The 19,668-nt window shown below is 39.0% G+C and overlaps 1 protein-coding gene across 10 annotated transcripts in view; it reads left to right on the top strand.

Annotated features, from left to right (window-relative positions):
- Positions 1-19,668, top strand: part of rnf220a (ring finger protein 220a) — a 279,714-nt gene that overhangs the window by 242,344 nt on the left and 17,702 nt on the right. For all 10 annotated transcript variants that reach the window (XM_059344375.1, XM_059344374.1, XM_059344368.1 and 7 more), the window contains 3 exons: positions 8,267-8,459; positions 8,562-8,617; positions 9,528-9,639. In XM_059344375.1, coding sequence (XP_059200358.1) covers positions 8,267-8,459; positions 8,562-8,617; positions 9,528-9,639 — 361 coding nt within the window. The remainder of the gene's footprint in view (positions 1-8,266; positions 8,460-8,561; positions 8,618-9,527; positions 9,640-19,668) is intronic.

Below are 19,668 nucleotides of genomic sequence, written 5' to 3'. Positions count from 1 at the left end.
CAAAAGTTTTAGAACACTCCAACTTTTCCAGAATTTAATTGAAAATGATGCAGTTTAATGTCTCAGTGTACTCTGAAATGAATGCACATTTGCAACATTTAAAATTCTTTATTGAGCATGATAGTGTTTTGAAAGTAAAAAAAAGATTCAAAATCACATTTTATGTTGGACTAAAGGACAAAAAAAAGACACAAAATGACCAAAAAAAGACAAAAAAAGACAAAAAAAGACACAAAAAGACACAAAATGACTTACAAAGACATGAAAAGAATTAAAAAATGGACAAAATAGCCCAAGACTCCATAGAGTTAAGTTGTTAACCCATTTCTTGTTCCCTGAAAAAGGCCTTCTTGTATAATTCTGAAATGTACATTATTTTTGTTTTTTTTTATTAGTTTTGGTTAACCTTACCTTTTTTATTTACCTCTGGCAGTTCACCACTTACCTTTGTACCCTTTCAAGCTGTTCATTTGACTTGAACTGCTTGAATTTCAATTAAAAAAATGGAAAAATTGGGGTGTTCTAAAACTGTTGACCGGTAGTGTATAAGTAACTATACTTTATTTAAATTACATAGCTAGATGAAAATAAAAAATATAAAACAAAATATAAACAAAACAAATAATACAAGGTGTAGAACATCTATAGGGATTTTTTGAGCTTGGTCGTAAAAGTTTTTAAAGAGGAACATGATTCTGTGCCAATGCCAAGTTTGGATGAAAACAGTTGTTTGTTTATCTGGAGACAGATGGAAAGGCAGACAGGGCGGCAGGCAGACAGATCCTCAGGTCTGATACGAGGCCGTCCTGAGAGACGGAGCAGGAGAAGAGGGGGATTACTGCAGGTTGAGATGGCCCAGAGGGATTGAGAAGAGGAGAAAGAGGAGAAATCTGCGCTTTGTAAATGGACTTCAAAGATGGCCGTCTCATGTCTTTGTGCCCGTGTCTCTCTCTCTGACCTGTAAATGGCAGAAAGATAGTGCGATGGCCTTTGACTCGCCTCCTTTCTGCTTCTTCTGAGAGCGTCCTGATAATTGCCATGGTAACGGGATGTCGCCGAGGCGGGTCGATTGGTTGATCCGGGCTGTCAGTCAGCCTGATGAGTCCTTTGATCCTCCCAGCATCTTCACATCTCAACTTGTAGCGTTGTCGTGGCGACACGTATGTAGATCGAGTGTCACGACGCATGTAACTCACAAGATAAAACGTGTAGTTAGCATGTTAAAAGTCAACCATATTCAGGAGATGGTTATGATAATGAGACAGACCAGGATGGCCTTATATGGGCGCATATTGATCATGCCTGTCGAGCAGAAAAGAGGGGGAAATGGGGACAGGTACGGGAAAGAGAAGAGGGAGAGAGAACAATTAAAACATGAGATGGAAGAAATATATTACAAAAGGGTGCTGGAAGAGGAGGGAAGAAGCAAACTGTCAGAGTGGAAAGGTGAAAGGTCGTTCACATGTTAACCCTTTGATGCACAACATGGGTCTAAAGTGACCCGACTAAGTTTTTATGTTCTATATCTTTGCAATAAATTAATTTAATCTTTCAGTATTGCAGGTTTACCTCCAATAACTTGTTTTTGATCATCATACATCCTAATTTTTTCTTTTCATTTCTTACTTTTTGAAAAAAAAACTTTTTTTTATCACTACGCTTCTAATGCACAAGGTCATTTTTGACCCATGTTGTTCATTAGAAGGTGTTTATCTGTTGTCACTAATTTAAAACCTGACAAAGAAGACACAATATTAACTATCCTATTTTGTTAAATTGGTGTTTTTCCAATGGAAATTATTATTTGGTGGCTCTAATAAGTCTCAAATGTTAAAATATGTGATTTTCCAATGTAACCTGGTGGTTCTAACAACTCTTTTAAAGTTAAACCTTCAAAATAAGACAAACATAGTCACACATATACTCAAATTGTTAATTTAGTGAATCACTTTTTGTATCACTATGCTTCTAATGCACAAGGTCATTTTTGACCCATGTGTGTAAACTTGATGTAATAATACAACTATATACAACAAACTATTTTTCTTCATAAAGTATGAAAGGAAAAATGGATATAATGATCTGTTGTAATAATAAAAAAGAGATACTCAAACACTCAGCCAGCATGAAATAACATGGGGAATGAATGTGAGTCATTTTTGACCCATAGAAGGTGTTTATATGTTGTGCATCAAAGGATTAAAGAGAGGGATGACTCAAAAAAGGTGGGAAAAGGAGGAATGGAGAGGAAGGGAGGTGAGGAAGAAAAAGGACGGGGGGGGGGGGGGGGGGGGGCTGTCGGTGCATAATGTGAGTGAAAGGCAGTTAGAGTGGGGCTGACCTTTCCCTGGCCAGATTAGATTGGCCTGCCAAGACTGCTTAGAGGGACAGATAGAAGCACACACACACACACACACACACACACACACACACACACACACACAACAGGCCACACATATGCTCACAGTTAAAACACTGAAGACATATCCAGAAGGCTGGCAGATATATCCACATTATGAGACGAGATATCGTTTTAGATTTGGGGATCCTAATATTGCAACGTCTTTTCCTGGATTTAAAGGCAGCATTACAGTGAAATGAAAACTGTTCTAGTTGTTGCTATTTTTTAAATATTTGGGTCTGGTGATTAAAGAATTGGCGTCACTATTCAGTGGTTTGTGCAGGATGTCGCCAATCAGTGTTCTGCAGTGTTTCAACCAGTGGGGGGAAAAGCCCTTGAACCCTCGAACCAGTCAGCACCAAAAAAGAAAAACACCAGGTACAAAATACTATCCACAACTTTTGCCAATGGAAAACCAAAAAACATGCTTTATGCATCTATGCAGTGGAAATGCACCATTAGTTTTTAAGCTGGGTTGATGGTCAATGCAATGACTTTAGAGTGTTTCTATGGCTCAGAGGTTGAAACTCTAAATCAGGGGTCTCAAACTCAAATTACCTGGGGGCCGCTGGAAGCAGTCATCAAAATTACCAAAAAAAGACACAAAATTACAAAAAAAAAACACAAAACGACCAAAAAAGACACAACGTGTCCGGAAAAACACTAAATTACTTTTAAAAGACGTTGTTTTGTAGTATTTGTAGTTTTTTTCCACCTATTTTCGGTCTCTTGGCCAATGAAATGCATCAGAATATATGAGGGAGTGTCGCAATGCAACATGGGACTTTTCCAGAACTTTGAAATTATCACCAAAAAAAGACACAAAATGACTAAAAAAAGACTAAATTACTTAAAAAAAGACCAAATTACTTAAAATAGACACAAAATTACCAAAAAAAGACACAAAATTACCAAAAAAATTAATTAAAGGGACCTTCCACACACAACACGGTAAAGTGCCATTCATATAAAACTCACATTAAACTTTCATATCAAGGTGGGGGCCACAAAATATCGGCACGAGGGCCACAATTGGCCAGCGGGCCGCAAGTTTGAGACCCATGGTCTAAATGGAAACATCTCCCTTCGACGCTTTCTGTCATCTCTACACTTTCCCGTTTACACTTTACCAAATGACTTTCCGTGCTCAGGTTCAGGAAGGTTTTCTACACATTCTGAAATCCTCTGAGCCCACATGTCCATGTTCCACTTCCTGGAACCAGCTGTTGTGGCCAACAAGCCACAAGATCAATAGTTTGATCACTTGATAAGATTATGCCTCAACCACCACTACAGCCATCACCACTACACTCACATGGGCCCACTAGTGCATTAGTGGTTTCTAGTGCTATCTGATTTACTCTTAGCTAGCTCAGTAATCATCAGCTGACAGCACATGGACCTCATGCTGCCTGTCTAAGCTTCCCAGACTGATATTAAGATCACATCCTACAGATGAAACCAATTACAGTTGATTTTTGCCAATCGGGACAGATTTTGGCAATTCTCTTTCCTTAATAACAGATTTTAACCATTACTCCTCAGTGGACTAGAGGTCTGAGAGCATTTTATAGTTTAATATCTAGTTATCGTTGTGGATTTCCTGGGTTTTATCCTTGTCTGTTCACATCAATGAGGCTAATAAAAATAACATTAATTGCGTGAAAATATGAAACGATGCCAATTTGGCATAGTTTAAAAAAAAAAAAAAACTTTTTGGGGGAATGTTTGGTCCCCACAGAGAAACAGAAAACTCTGGACTCTTGGACAAATATAGTTGATGACCCTGATCTAGTTGGTCACTCATCCACAGCTAATGGACACTTAATACTAGTGATGTCCAAATGAAGCTTCATGAACCATTAGTTGTATTTGTTGACCCCACTAGATGGCGTTCTTGGTTTAAAGGAAAAGGCTAATCCAATGTGTTTTAACCCTTTGTTGGACAGAGAGCGCCATCTAGTGGGCTCAGAAAATATAGAAAATGGTTCATGAAGCTTCATTTGGACATCACTAGTATCAGTGTAGACGCTGTCTGATATGTGGCATAATGAAGACTTTGTTTACACAATATATAATGCGGGAAATGTTGCTTGCCATGATTTATAAATGGTGTTCACTGTTACAATTAAATTCAGTTTTTTTTTAAAGTAGTCACCTATTGACTTGATTGAAACTGAACAGTAATAATGTTAATTTAGCTAGTTATTTTATTCTCGTTTATTCTTTATTTTCTCAATGAAGTCCATTGTTTGTATTGTATATAATAATGTATAACAATGTTAAATTTAATACATTTTAATGTTTGAGAAAGTAGCCCTCTGGGTACATTTGCAGAGTGGTGAAAAATCGGTGCACAATCCACATATAAGAGGCCTAATTTCCTTCCAGCTCAAGAAATTACTGTATCAGTCATCATATGAGTTATTGATTATTAGAAAATGGTTCATGAAGCTTCATTTGGACATCACTACTTTATACCTACCCTCAACCCCCTGGCTTGACTGACCCTGAGACATTGTGGGCAGGATGGCTTAAGCTTGTGTCCAAATATTGGAAGGCAGAAAGACCAATGAAGACCAATGAAGACCATTGGTCCCGCCTCAACTATGAAGTTCAATATATGGACTTAAACTGGAAGTGTGACTGAGTATCTCACTTGTCACCACAGTGTCGTAGGTCTGGAATGCAGTGTGTGTAAACCAGGCAGTTAACAAGGGCTTTGATGGTGACTGAATGGGAGAAAAACTTGAAAACTCTGAGCTTCCCCCTAAATCAACGACCTGCCACTGAAAACAGAACAAAACGTCCAACAGTTTCATTCTCCCAAACTGTAACATGTAATGTTCTCCGTTCGCCTCGTGCCATGCCCTGAAAAACTCTAGCCCCAGTAGCCGAGCAGAGCCAGCAGGGCTGCTAGATTTATACTGCGCGGCCATTGTTCCCATATGTTCCCCTCTGCCGCTGAGACCAAATAAAAGTTAAAAGGTCCTTTTTATTTGATCACTAAAAACCATGGGCCTGTTGTAAAACGGCTTAGCATTGGTGGCGCGTTTTATCACGGCGGCTTTCACTCAATTCCACGCTCACATTCTCTCTCTCCTCCCTCCTCGTTTTATTCTTTTCTAAAGCAAGAATGGAAATGAATTACACAGTTAAGAAGGAGAAGCAGCAGATGTTTAAACCCCCAGAAGATCAGCACTCACACACACACACACACACACACACACGAAGACACAAACTTACTAAACAAAGACACAAAATGACCAAAAAAGACACAAAATGACTGAAAAAACACTAAATTACTTTAAAAAGACGTTGTTTTTGTAGTAATTGTAGTTTTTTTCCACCTATTTTCGGTCTCTTGGCCAATGAAATGCATCAGAATACATGTGGGAGTGTTGCAATGCAACATGGGACTTTTCCAGAACTTTGAAATTATCACCCAAAAAAGACATAAAATGACCAAAAAATGACTCTAAATGGCTAAAAAAAATGACTAAAAGAAGGCACAGAATTATTAAAAAAAGACACAAAATGACCAAAAAAAGGCACAAAATGACCAAAAAAAGGACACAAAATGACAAAAAGACACAAATTGACTAAAAAAAGACACAAAATGACCAAAAAGACTCAAAATGACTTAAAAAAAGGACACAAAATGACAAAAAAGACACAATATGACTACAAAAAGACACAAAATGACAAAAAAAGACACAAAATGACAAAAAAGACACAAAATGACCAAAAAATACACATAATTATTTTAAAAAAGACACAAAATGACCAAAAAAAGGACACAAAATGACAAAAAAGACACAAAATGACCAAAAATGACAAAAAAAGACACAAAATGACAAAAAAGACACAAAATAACAAAAAAAAGACACAAAATGAAAAAAAAAAGACTCAAAATAACAAAAAAAAGGCACAAAATTACCCAAAAAAAGTAATTAAAGGGACCTTCCACACACAACACAGCAAAGTGCCATTCATATAAAACTCACATTAAACTTTCATATCAAGGTGGGGGCCACAAAATATCGTCACAAGGGCCACAATTGGCCCGCGGGCCACGAGTTTGAGCCCTATCGGCTGATTTGACAAAGACGCCACAGTGCAGTGAGACACTGTAGTGAACTGTTAGAGACCAACTGTTACAGGAAGTCAAGTATCCAGACTCACACACACATACTAGTACAGGGGGTTAAATAAGATGGCTGTCAGCTGTGTCGACACACACACACACACACACACACACACACACACACACACACACACACACACGAGGAGCACACTAGTCCAGCTGAGAGCTTGTAGAAATTGGGATAGGTGTAAATAAGATGGCTGTCAGGCCTGTCACTGGTAGACACACACACACACATTCAGAGTCACATCTCAAGTGAAACACACACACACACACACACACCTACCTAGCTCCAAGTGCTCAAATAGTAAGTAACATACACACTCTACACACTCTACACACACCTTGCCTACCTTGGATAGACGCGGTGTAAGTGACAGGTAGATGGACCCACACACACACAGACACACACACACACACACACACACACACACCTTGAAGGGGTCTAAGTGACAGAGGGACAGACAGTCTCAAACAAACACTGAAGAGACGCCTCTAAGTGACGGACACACACACACAGGCGTCTCTGTGGCTAAGTGGAGCTGAAGGGAGCAGTCAGGCAGCGGTAAGGGTTTGTCTGAGCGTTCATCACTGGGTTTATAGAAGTGCCACTCACACACACACACACACACACACACACACACATGGTCTCCCTCTCTTTCTCTCAGAGATTGATGGGTGAGGTGTCAGTCTTCATCACTTCACCCCCCGTGTCTCAACGCTGTCTCTCTCTTTCTCTCTTCACCTTCGTCGCTCGGACCGAATATTTCTCTCGTCTTCTCTCCGTCTGCAGATCTGTAATTGGTCAGGGGAAAAAGTTTTAACAGAGCCAGATTTACTTCTTCAACTTTGTCTCGAAGCTGTTAATTGAGGTCTGAAAGAGGACTTCTTATTTCTCTGGTTTCACGTTTTTGATATTAAGATTTTTACTGATTTAGCTGGATGTTTAAAGGCATACTATGCAGGCATCGTCACTTAAAGGGATAGTTTGGGATTTTGGACATTAAGTTGTTTGAATGGTAAATGGACCTGCACTTATATAGCGCTTTTCTAGTCGAAATAGTCGAAAAAATGCCTGTAAAACCTGTGGGCAGTTTTAAAAAAAAAAACCTAAAACCTGACATTTATTTAGTTTTTTGTAATTTCATGTCTTTTTTTTTTGCAAATTTTGTGTCTTTTTTTTTACGTCTTTTTAATAGTTTTGTGTCTTTTTTTTGTAATTTTGTGTCTTTTTTTTTTATAGTTTTGTGTCTTTTTTTGTAATTTTGTGTCCTTTTTTTGTAATTCTGTGTCTTTTTTTTGGTAATTTTGTGTCTTTTTTGGTAGTGCTGTGTCTTTTTTAATAGTTTTGTGTCTTTGGTAATTCTGTGTCTTTTTTTTTAAATAATTCTGTGTCTATTTTTGGTAATTCGGTCTGTTTTTTGGTAATTCTATGTCTTTTTTTAATAATTCTGTGTCTTTTTTTTTATAATTCTGTGTCTTTTTTGGTAATTCTGTCTCTTTTTTTGGTAATTCTATGTCTTTTTTTGGTAATTCTATGTCTTTTTTAAATAATTCTGTGTCTTTTTTTAAATCTATGCAACAGAAGCTAGTTGGCTCACTCAAAAAACAATGTGTGGTATTTTCCTCTATGGGCGACCCATATTGTTGAACCCTGCACTGGTGGATGAATGTAGATTTTGAGATGCTGAAAAATGTTCTCCATATTATTTTCACAGGAACAGGTTTCGCCACGTGTAGCATCAAGGAGAGCGCGGCGGACAGCGACGCCGACCTGGACGTGGACGGAGACGACACCTTGGAGTACGGCAAGGCCCAGTACACCGAGGCCGACATCATCCCCTGCTCCGGGGCCGGGGAGGACCAGGGGGAGGCCCGGGAGAGGGAGGCGCTACGGGGAGCTGTGCTCAAGTAGGAAACCCAAACAAACGCTCCATTAAAACAGAATACGAGTGAAATGAAATGCACCATTGTGGCTCCATTCACACAATAATCTGTGTTGTTGTGTTGCAGCGGTGGGATGCCTTCTAACAGAATAACGCCCGAATTCTCCAAATGGGCCAGCGACGGTAAGTTTACATTTACCAAAATGTATCTAAGATTTTAGTACTGCAGGTCGAGTGTACAGTTTTGCATATTTCTTGTTCATTTTAATGCCTGGTACAACTAAAGGTTAATTTGTTTGATCAAATATAATAACAACAAAAGTAGCTGATAAGAGTTTAATTTAAGAGCTGATATCTCGCCATTTTCCATGGTTTTCTTGATAATATCCAAAATCGTTATCAAGAAAACCATGAAAAATGGCGAGATGATACTTGAGTCACGATACGATGTTATTGCAATTTTAAGCATTTTACGATATGGTGAGCATTTTGTGCCCACAAAATTAAATTAAATCAAGAATAGTTTTGTCAAATGAGAGAAAAGTCTCAGTTCTGAATTGGGAGGCAGCCATGCATGTCACTGAGACTTTTTAAAATAATTTTGTGTCTTTTTTGGTAATTCTGTGTCTTTTTGGTAATTTTGTGTCTTTTTTTAAATAATTTTCTGTCTTTTTTTGTAATTTTGTTTCTTTTTTGGGTCATTTTGTGTCTTTTTAAAAATAATAATTTTGTGTCTTTTTTGGTAATTCTGTCTATGTTTTGGTCATTTTGTGTCTTTTTTTGTAATTTTATGTCTTTTTTTGGTCATTTTGATACTGCCTCCAGCGGCCCCCAGGTAATTTGAGTTTGAGACCCCTGCCTTAGATCTTCTAGTTTCATACGATACCTTTACCTCCAGTATATTCCTAAAAGTGAGCCGGGTACGACCTCTGGAACAGTGAAAACTGTGGGCTGTTGGAACGCTAAATATCGATACTTGGCGGCCATGAATCGATATAATATCAGCGCGTAAAATACCGAGATACTATGCTGTATCAGTTTTTTTCCCCACCTCTACCATCCAGTGCTAACAACTCCACCTTTGTGTTCACAGAGATGCCTTCAACGAGCAACGGAGAATGCAGCAAGACAGACCCCAGCACTCCTTCATCCTCCTCCTCTTCCTCCTGCGCCCCGCGCACCTGTAAAAACAGCGAGATCGAAAAGTAGGTTACACACATGAACCCACACACACATGAACCCACACACACACACACACACACACACACACACATCAGGATCTAGTTGTAAAGGGTGAAACAGACAATGACTCTATCACGTTTTCCCATTCCCACTATCAGACCCATCACACACACACACACACACACACACACACACACACACACATTCATTCTTGTACTTCTATCTTTGTGAGGACCCTCATTGTAACAGTGAATTCCCTTGCAAGGTTATAATAGTTTTGGATTTTTCATTAGTTTTAGTTTTAATTTTGTTGTGATTTTTTGTTTTCAAATTCAGTTAGTTTTAATGAGTTTTTAGAGTGAGTTTGCTAGTTTTACTTTAGTATTTATTTTTTTGAAATGCTTTAGTTTTTATGAGTTTTAGTTTTTTGTAATGTGGTATTTGTTGGGTGGGAGATTAAAAGAGGTCACAGTAAATTTTGCCTTTATTTCCTTTGTCTGATCCATCTTCATTATGTATGAAAAAAGTTGACAAAGACGAAAACAAAGGACATTTTCACTATAATTTTAGTTAGTTTTGTAACCACATAATACAGTTTCAGTTAATTATCATTATCATGTAACCTTTAACCCTTAAAACAAAGTCTGAAATCTCAAAAAAGCCTTTAAAGAAGTGAGGACTGGCCGAAATGTCCTCACTTTGCAAAAATGTCCTCACTCTGTTGGTAAAAAACGTGTCCTGGTCCCCACTATGTAGGAAGAACAAGAACACACACACACACACACATGGTGATTCTATGACTTTGTGATGAGTTTTCCTACTTGTGGGAGAGTCGACTTGTAGAGGGTCATAAATGATGCATTTTGTGTGGATTCTGTTTTTGCCGTGTGTGTGTGTGTGTGTGTGTGTGTGACAGGGAGGGTCTCTCCAGGTATTGATTTTTCCTGCAGTTGTGTTCTCTCAGAGCACAGAGCTGAAGCCTTAGAATCATTAATGGGGACACAGACACAAACGGATACAAGGCGGTTTGAAGGCAGCAGAGTGAAAACACATGCAAACGTTTGTTCTCATGCTTCACACACTGATGATGATGATGGTGATGATGATGATGATGATGATGATGAAGATGATGATGATGCAGATTGGAAAGACAGTGAGACTGATCATCACAGATCAGAGATTTTTATTATTCCTTTGTATTGTTTGATGATATCTTGACTCCCAATTGGATTTTGAGAGGAGCCTGTCAATGACCCTCACTGCACACTGTTGTCAAAACTACACTAAACAATGAACAAAAACCCTCTAATCCAGGGATGGGCAACTGGAGGCCCGGGGGCCACATACAGCCCGCACCCTCACTTGAAATGGCCCTCAGTACAACTACATGCATTTGAGCATTTTGTGTCTTTTTTTAGTTATTTGGTGTCCTTTTTTTAGTCATTTTGTGTCTTTTTTTAGTCATTTTGTGTCTTTTTTTAGTTAATTGGTGTCTTTTTTTGTCATTTTGTGTCTTTATGTGTCTTTTTTTGGTCATTTTGTGTCTTTTTGTATTTTTTTAGTCATTTTGTGTCCTGTTTTTAGTCATTTTGTGTCTTTTTTTAGTTATTTGGTGTCTTTTTGTGTCTTTTTTGTCATTTTGTGTCTTTATATGTCTTTTTTTGGTCATTTTGTGTCCTTTTTTTAGTAATTTTGTGTCCTTTTTTTAGTCATTTTGTGTCTTTTTTTTGTCATTTTGTGTCTTGTTTTGGTGATAAATTCGAAGTTCTGGAAAAGTCCCATGTTGCATTGCAACACTCCCACATGTATTCTGATGCATTTCATTGGCCAAGAGACCTAAAATAGGTGGAAAAAAACTACAAATACCTCAAAACTACCTATCTGCTTTCCCAGCTTCAATGGTAGAATAACGCAACATCGCCCCCAGTTTTAATGGTAGAAATGCAGTAATGCTCGAGCAGAAAGTTGACTCTTTGAATCATCCACACAGCCCAAGCAGAAATACTCCATAAATCTTAATTCCTTAAAATGATGTCATACTAAGCTGTAGATACGTCTGAAACAAAACCGTCCCCATAAACACACACACTGCCCTATCCATTAGGACAGCCTGTGTGTGAAAGGCCAGCGCTCTGTAATTCCCTCATTTCCATCTCCTCATCCATATTCTGCCACAAGTAAACAATCACACACACACACACACACACACACACACACACCCTGTCCCCTGCATGGGTAATAGAGGTCAGCTCATTGCGAGAGAGAGACGTCGGTGGGAAGAGAAAGAGGGATTTGGTTGATTGGTTGCTTCTGCATGTCTGGCATATTCTCATGTCCTTTTGCCCCATGTGACTAAACACACACACACACACACACACACAGCGGGCTGGGGTCAGCCTGCTTGCTGCCTTCCATCCCAGACCCTATTTCTTAAAGTGATTTTCTTTGTCCACCTTTAAGAATCCCCCCTAAAAATCACCACTCTCATCTCGTTTCCGTAACCTTTCCCTCTTACAAAATGTTAAAGTACCAACGACTGTGTGAGTGTTTTTCCTGCTATTGGAAACCTGGAGAGGCAGGAAAACCAGTGACATCATTTCATCAAGGAATTTACAAAAAAATATTACTTTAAAAATAATCAACTTGTGTGTTTGCCAGTGGTCGATTGATACGTGTTTTTTAAGGCCGATACCGATTATTTTAACATCAGTCTTAACCGATCCCCGATATGTGCTGCCGATTTTTTGGGGCCGATTCTTGAAGCCGATATTGCCTTTTCTCCTCCATTTACATGATAAAAATGACACAATGATAACAAATGTTCCACAAGTCTCAATTTAAACAAAAAAAGAAACATTGATTAACAAAACAAACAAAACATATTAACAGTTGGATAGAAACAATGTGTCTAGGCCTGGAGGTGGTGGCGCCTCACATGATCCACATATTTGATGTGTTTCTCTTTTTTCCGGTTGGGTGGATTCGGGTAATGTGGGACATTTAAGGTTTGGCTGGTTTATTTCCTGCTTAAAGTAAATATAGTCATCAAAACCTTTACTATTGAACTCCCATGGGTGTCATGTGACTGAAATTACATAAAATATTTTTAAATTTAAAAAAATATAACAAAGTCAAAATTGCAAAAAGTGTCCCACATTACCCGAATTCACTATATCAGCAGCAGCTCACCAGAGAACGGCAGATGTTGCACCGAGCCTTGCCTGCTGTTGGCTCAGTGAAACGGGATCATTGATCGGAGAACAAACTCATGTATCGGCCGATGCCGATACAAGTAAAAAACGCAAATATCGGCCTGATATATATCGGCTGGCCGATATATCGGTCAGTCTCTACCTTACATACGTGTTCCTCGTCCCCTCTAAGAACACATGCACACAGCATTCAAAAAGCCCCGTGGGCCGGTAACTAAGTTGAAGTAGCAGCATGTTGCGCGGATGGGATGTTGTATTTCAGTATCGGTTGGTTAGGTTTTATGACGCCAGGCCTTCAGATCAAGGTTTGGTCATTTTTTGTCTTTTTTGGTAATGTTGTCTTTTTTGGTCAGTTTGTGTCTTTTTTTTTGGTAAATTTGTGTCTTTTTTGGTCATTTTGTGTCTTTTTTTGGTCATTTTGTTTCCTTTTTTTGGTCATTTTGTGTCTTTTTTTGGTCATTTTGTTTCTTTTTTAGGTCATTTTGTGCCATTTTGTGTATTTTTTTGGTCATTTTGTGTCTTTTTTTGTCATTTTGTGTCTTTTTTGGTCATTTTTTCTGTCCTTTTTTTGGTCATTTTGTGTCTTTTTTGTCATTTTGTGTCTTTTTTTTGGTCATTTTGTGTCTTTTTTGTCTCTACTTTACATACGTGTTCCTCGTCCCCTCTAAGAGGGCTGCCTGCAATAAATGCTTCATTTAAATGAATCAATCAGCACTCGGTGTGTTCACCATATTAAATATCAGCAGATGCAGGATAACTGGTCAATAAGCAGAGCAGCTTGAAGTGTATTGATCAGAAACAGCACTGCATGCGAGGCAGGAGGTGTGTGTGTGTGTGTGTGTGTGTGTGTGTGTGTGTGTGTGTGTGTGTGTGTGTGTTTGCACTGGATCACTTGTCTGCTGTGATCGTCCTTGTTTTACTCTGTCAGTGTTTTGTGTCTGAGAGTTTCCAGTCACTTCCTGTCACAGTCACATGACCACCACACCAGGGTGTTGAGTGTGTGTCACTTAGGGATTTAATGAGTTAATGTGAAGCATAAAGCTGAACATGAAAGATTCTAGAAGATTTAAAGTGTTTGTTACACGGGTGTCACCATAGGTTCTTATGGGTTAAATTCCAACAATCTCCCATGAAAATGGGACGTTATGACTTTGTTACGGGCAGAATGTCGGCGTGCTTGTTGCTCCATGATGTCGTAGCTGAGGCCTGAGTGGCCACCTGGAGCAGAACATGCCTTAATCTAAGGATCCATTTAAAGGAAGCCAACTAGATGCTGAATGATTGCAGGGGAACAAGCAGTCAGCTGGCTGGAACCATCGCCTGCATCACTCTCCTCCGCTTGCTATAAATGCACGTATTTGTGGAGCTTCTGTGGCCCTTCGTCCCCAAATGAAAATGAGATTTGTCTCCTTTCGTTACATTGATACATTGTACATGTGTGTGTGTCACTGTGTGTGTGTGTGTGTGTGTGTGTCTGCACAGGGCAGCGTTAGTGAAATCTCTCTCTCTCTTTCTGTCTCTGATCCCAGATGGGTAATGATCTGGTCGCCTCCCGGGGCGTCCTCGTTCCCCTGCTCATTCCCCCGCAAGATAAATGAGCTCACACACACACACACACACACACACACACACACACACACAGAGACACACGTACAACGCCTGAGACGCTCTTTCCCCTCCAAGATAAATGGCCCCTCCAATGCCGCCAATGCGATTGCTGCCAAATTTGGTGCTCCAGCTGGAACAATGCGGAGAGATTTCCATGTGGTTTCTGCAAATAATTGAATCTGTCCTCAATTTGGAAGTGATGAAGCTAGATTTCTACCCCCCACACCCCCCCTTCACACACACACACACACACACACACACGCTGCCCGGCCTTTCCCTCTCCGCTTCTTGTCTTTATTGTTGTCGCTAAGCCACATTTCTCTCTCTTTCCCCGTTCTTTCTCTTTCCCATTTCTCTTTTTTCGTCCCGTTCTCCGTCTCAATTTTTCTCAGGCACTTATAAAACGTTCCCCCCCTCCTCCTTCCCCTTTTCTCTTTTGCCATCTGAGACCCACACATGCACACAGATCGGGCCGAGGCAGGGGAAATCAATAGTGACTTAAATGTTTTATCATGGCGTGTCAGTGTAGTTAAGGCCTCGGTTAACAGGCTGCAGCAGAGAATGATGCTCTAAAGGGATTTACCGCTGCTATTTTCCCACCACCTACATGTGAGAGATTTATCTCCCTACCTGCTGGATAAAACGTTTTCCTCGAATTTCGTGTTTTTTAGAATTAATTGTTCGGTAATTTTTAGGGCCGGGACTCGATTAAAAAAATTAATCTAATTAATTAGAGGCTTTGTAATTAATTATTCGCAATTAATCGCGTTTTAATCGCATATAAATATTTGACCTGAGAACAGTGAGAAGTCATTTTTTTCACATGGATTTTTAGTATACCGTTGAATGAATACTGAATACATAAGCTTAAGCAACAAAAATATTGTTTATTTTTGTTCAAGTCCAACAGACCAATGCAATTTTTGCCATTAAGTGTAGCAATAGCATATTTATAAATATAGTACATTTCATAAATCCAGGTAGCCTATAGGTAGGTAGACCTTCTGTAAACTAGAATACTTTGGTTTTTGAAGTAAAACACAATCCACGCTAGCTAGCACACTAGCTACCACGCTAGCCGCTAGCTGCTATATGTTTAGCATTGAGGTGATACTTGAGGCTGGATGTGCTGCGGTGATATGTGAATTCCTTGTTGCATAGCAACACAACCATGCTCTTATGGACGCTTCCATCCGTTGGTTTTTAGTAACTAAATGTCCCATCATCCACGGGGCCAACCAAAGGTCTCATCAGCTTCTTCCTTCATGTTCACTGTGGTTTGTTGTTGTCTCAACTCATCAACGCTAGTTGGTGCTCCAGTATAATCGGTCCGCCTGAAACTCATCCAGTGAGAAACGTTCCGCGGTGCAAAAATAAGTGTGATTCAAATGCGTCAATTTTTTTTAACGCGTTCACTTTTGTGTAATTAATTCATCTTAATTAACGCGTTAAAGTCCCGGCCCTAATATTTATTCGTATAAGATACTTTACTGAGATGTTTCCGCCAGTGCCAAAGCTCCTTTCTTTTTAAATCGAGTGTAGATTCATTATTTTCTGATCTCCTCTTTGATGTTTATTTAGCCAAACATGTGTCTTCTGCTACAGCTTCACAGTCAGCAGTATTTCTTCTAACATTGCCTTGCCTTAAACAAACCATTTAATTCACCTAATTTATTATGCACCTGTAGCCTTTTGGCTGAGTGTTGAAAGTTTCAGCGAGGGCGGGGCGTACCACATGGCGTGCACAGACGGAGCAGAGGAACAGTAGCAGCCTGCTAACTTGGTGCTCTTTCTGCCAATATTTAATGCTTTATTTCAACAATGCTGACAAAAATGTGCATGAAAGCTGTAGTTCAGCTGTAGCATTGTGTTGGGAGATGCAGTAATTTAAACCAAAGAAGCGTAGAGGAGAAGTTAGCTGTGGCTAGGCTAATTTATGCAATGTAAAGTTTTATAGGCAAAACAAAAATTAGGCAATCGAGGGAAAACACTGTAAGTAGATGGAAATTAAATAGTCAAATCGTCTTCAATGCAAATGTCTAAAAGGGTTTTTTAACAGTTGCAGCAACTTAGGTCAATTTTGTAAAGAAAAAACAGAATTTTTGGCTAAATCAAAACAATAATTAGCATAGTTAGCGGCCTGCTAACTTGGTGCTCTTGCTGCCAATATTTAATGCTTTATTTCAACAATGCTGACAAAAATGTGCATAAAAGCTGAAGTTCAGCTGTAGTATAAGTCCCGGCCCTAGTAATTTTATTATCCGTGTGTGTGTGTGTGTGTGTGTGTGTGTGTGTGTGTGTGTGTTTGTGTGTGTGTGGTTGTGTTGAGAGAGAGGCCGAGCGAGGCCAAAATGTGGGCAGACAGTAGATTAAGACACGGGGCTGATTGAGATGGATGGTGGAGGTCTTCAGCTACACACAGGCACGCACACACTAATGAAATGAGAAATAGCCCCACACACGTTGGGGACAGAGCGCTAAATAGAGGGGAGGCGCCGCCATCTATCTGTCTCTGTCAGCCTCTCTGGCTTGCCTGTCGCCATCGGGGTGACTGGAGATGGAAATGCACCGCAATTTCACTTTCTTTCACACACACACACATGCACACAGCATTCAAAAAGCCCCGTGGGCCGGTAACTAAGTTGAAGTAGCAGCATGTTGCGCGGATGGGATGTTGTATTTCAGTATCGGTTGCTTAGGTTTTATGATGCCAGGCCTTCAGATCAAGGCCACGGCTTCATTTTAAGTCTTTTGGTCATTTTGTGTCTTTTTTGTGTCTTTTTTGGTCATTCTGTTTCTTTTTTTGGTCATTTTGTGTCTTTTTTGGTCATTTTGTGTCTTTTTTGGTAATTTTGGGTCTTTTTTTGGTCATTTTGTTTCCTTTTTTTGGTCATTTTGTGTCTTTTTTGGTCATTTTGTGTCCTTTTTTTGGTCATTTTGTTTCTTTTTTGGGTCATTCTGTTTCTTTTTTTGGTCATTTTTTGTCTTTTTTGGTAATGTTGTGTCTTTTTTTGGTCATTTTGTGGGTTTTTTGGTCATTTTGTGTCTTTTTTTTAGTCATTTTGTGTCTTTTTTGTCATTTTGTGTCTTTTTTTAGTCATTTTGTGTCTTTTTTGTCATGTTGTGTCTTTTTTTAGTCATTTTGTGTCTTTTTGATAATTTTGTTTCTTTTTTGGGCCGTTTTGTGTCTTTTTTGGGCCCATTTTGTGTCTTTTTTTTGGTCAATTTGTGTCTTGTGGTCATTTTTTGGTCATTTTTTGTCTTTCTGATCATTATGTGTCATAAAATAGAAAAAAAATATATAAATTCACAGACAGAGAGATGTTTTAGTTGTTGACTGCCACATTATTGGCCCAAAATTCAGAGTATCAACTGAGTTTGTATCATCTGAACTGTGCGTGGAGATTCTGTTCAGTGAGCGGGGGTCATGGACAACATGCATGTTAAATTGGGGGTCGCGACTCAAAAAGGTTGAGAACTACTGCTGTAAACCATCTGCACCGAGTGAATATTCATTAAAACGATAGAAAGGATAACAGAGAGGTGAGTTGTTGCTCAGAGGAAACGAGAAAACTTCTTTTCTGTGTCCGTTTTTTTGTCTTTTACTCACTAAGGGGTGACTGGAGATGGAAATGCACCGCAATTTCACTTTCTTTCACACACACATGCACACAGCATTCAAAAAGCCCTGTGGGCCGGTAACTAAGTTGAAGTAGCAGCATGTTGCGCGGATGGGATGTTGTATTTCAGTATCGGTTGGTTAGGTTTTATGACGCCAGGCCTTCAGATCAAGGCCACGGCTTCAGCGGGAAAAAAAAACCCAGCGAGCCAGAGTCTTGTCCCACTGTGACCACAAACTCTTTCAAAAACAGCACGCACAAACACGGAGCAAACAGATGTGCAGCGCATACCAGTAAATATCTGTAATTGGAAGAAGACACATATTTAGTCTGGAGCTCTGACAGCCAAATAAACTCGACAGAGAGTCCAGATGTAGACTGAGGATTGTAAGTTTGGGTTCAGGAGTTTATCCATTTTGTTCCCGATCCAAACTGGCAAAGTTCACAGAATGGCTGACTAAACATCTGTTAATTGATTTTAGGCACAGTATAGAGGAGAGCACAACAGATATATATCGCTTGACAGATATGCATGCCCTGTATCTATGCTAAATGCATTGTCCCTATCAAATGAATAAATTAATTAAATTAAATATTATCAGCCGATATTGGCCTACTAAAGGTTGATCAGTAGTGATGTCCAAATGAAGCTTCATGAACCATTAGACACAAAATTACAAAAAAAAAGACAAAATGACCAAAAAAGACACAAAATGACTGAAAAAAACACTAAATTACTCTAAAAGACAAAATTGTTTAAAAAAGACACAAAATTACCAAAAAAGACACAAAATTACAAAAAAAGACAGAATTACCAAAAAAGACACAAAATTATTTTTTTTTAAAGACACAAAATTACCAATAAAAGACACAGAATTACTAAAAAAAAGACACAAAATTACCAAAAAAAGACACAGAATTACCAAAAAAGACACAAAATTATTTAAAAAAAGACAAATTTACCCCAAAAACAGACACAAAATTACCAAAAAAGACACAAAATTATTTTTTTAAAGACACAAAATTACCAAAAAAAGACACAAAATTACCCAAAAAAAGACACAGAATTACCAAAAAAGACACAAAATTATTAAAAAAAGACAAATTTACCAAAAAAAAAAGGACACAAAATTACAGAAAAAAGTAATTAAAGCTCCACTCACAACACAGTAAAGTGCCATTATATAAAACTCACATTAAACTTTCATATCAAGGTGAGGACCACAAAATATCGCCACAAGGGCCGCAATTGGCCCGCAGGCCGCGAGTTTGAGACCCCTGTTTTAAAGCAGCGTTAATAACACCGTTCTCCTCCTGGGACTCGTGGAAACTTGCTGGTGTCGAGACGAGTTCGCACCTCACATTTTAGGTTGAAACCCAAATTGAACTGTTAGCTCGTCCCTGTGAGTCTACATGACGTGTTTGCTAAGTCGGGTCCCACAGTGACATAAATTCTTGTATTTTTGGCTCCGAGACTGAAAAGGTTGAAAACCCCTGAGCCAGCTTAAATCAGTGGCACACACAAACAGCACAAAGGGCTTAAACTCAAGGATTTTTACTTGTGGTTCCTGCTGGTTGAGAGGCAGTTTATCTCTGTGTGTGTCACATCTCG

This window comes from Centropristis striata, chromosome 11, assembly GCF_030273125.1.
Source record: "Centropristis striata isolate RG_2023a ecotype Rhode Island chromosome 11, C.striata_1.0, whole genome shotgun sequence".
Lineage (NCBI taxonomy): Eukaryota > Metazoa > Chordata > Actinopteri > Perciformes > Serranidae > Centropristis > Centropristis striata.
The sequence above is the reverse complement of the archived record's forward strand: the minus strand, read 5'-3'. Positions and strand labels throughout refer to the sequence as shown.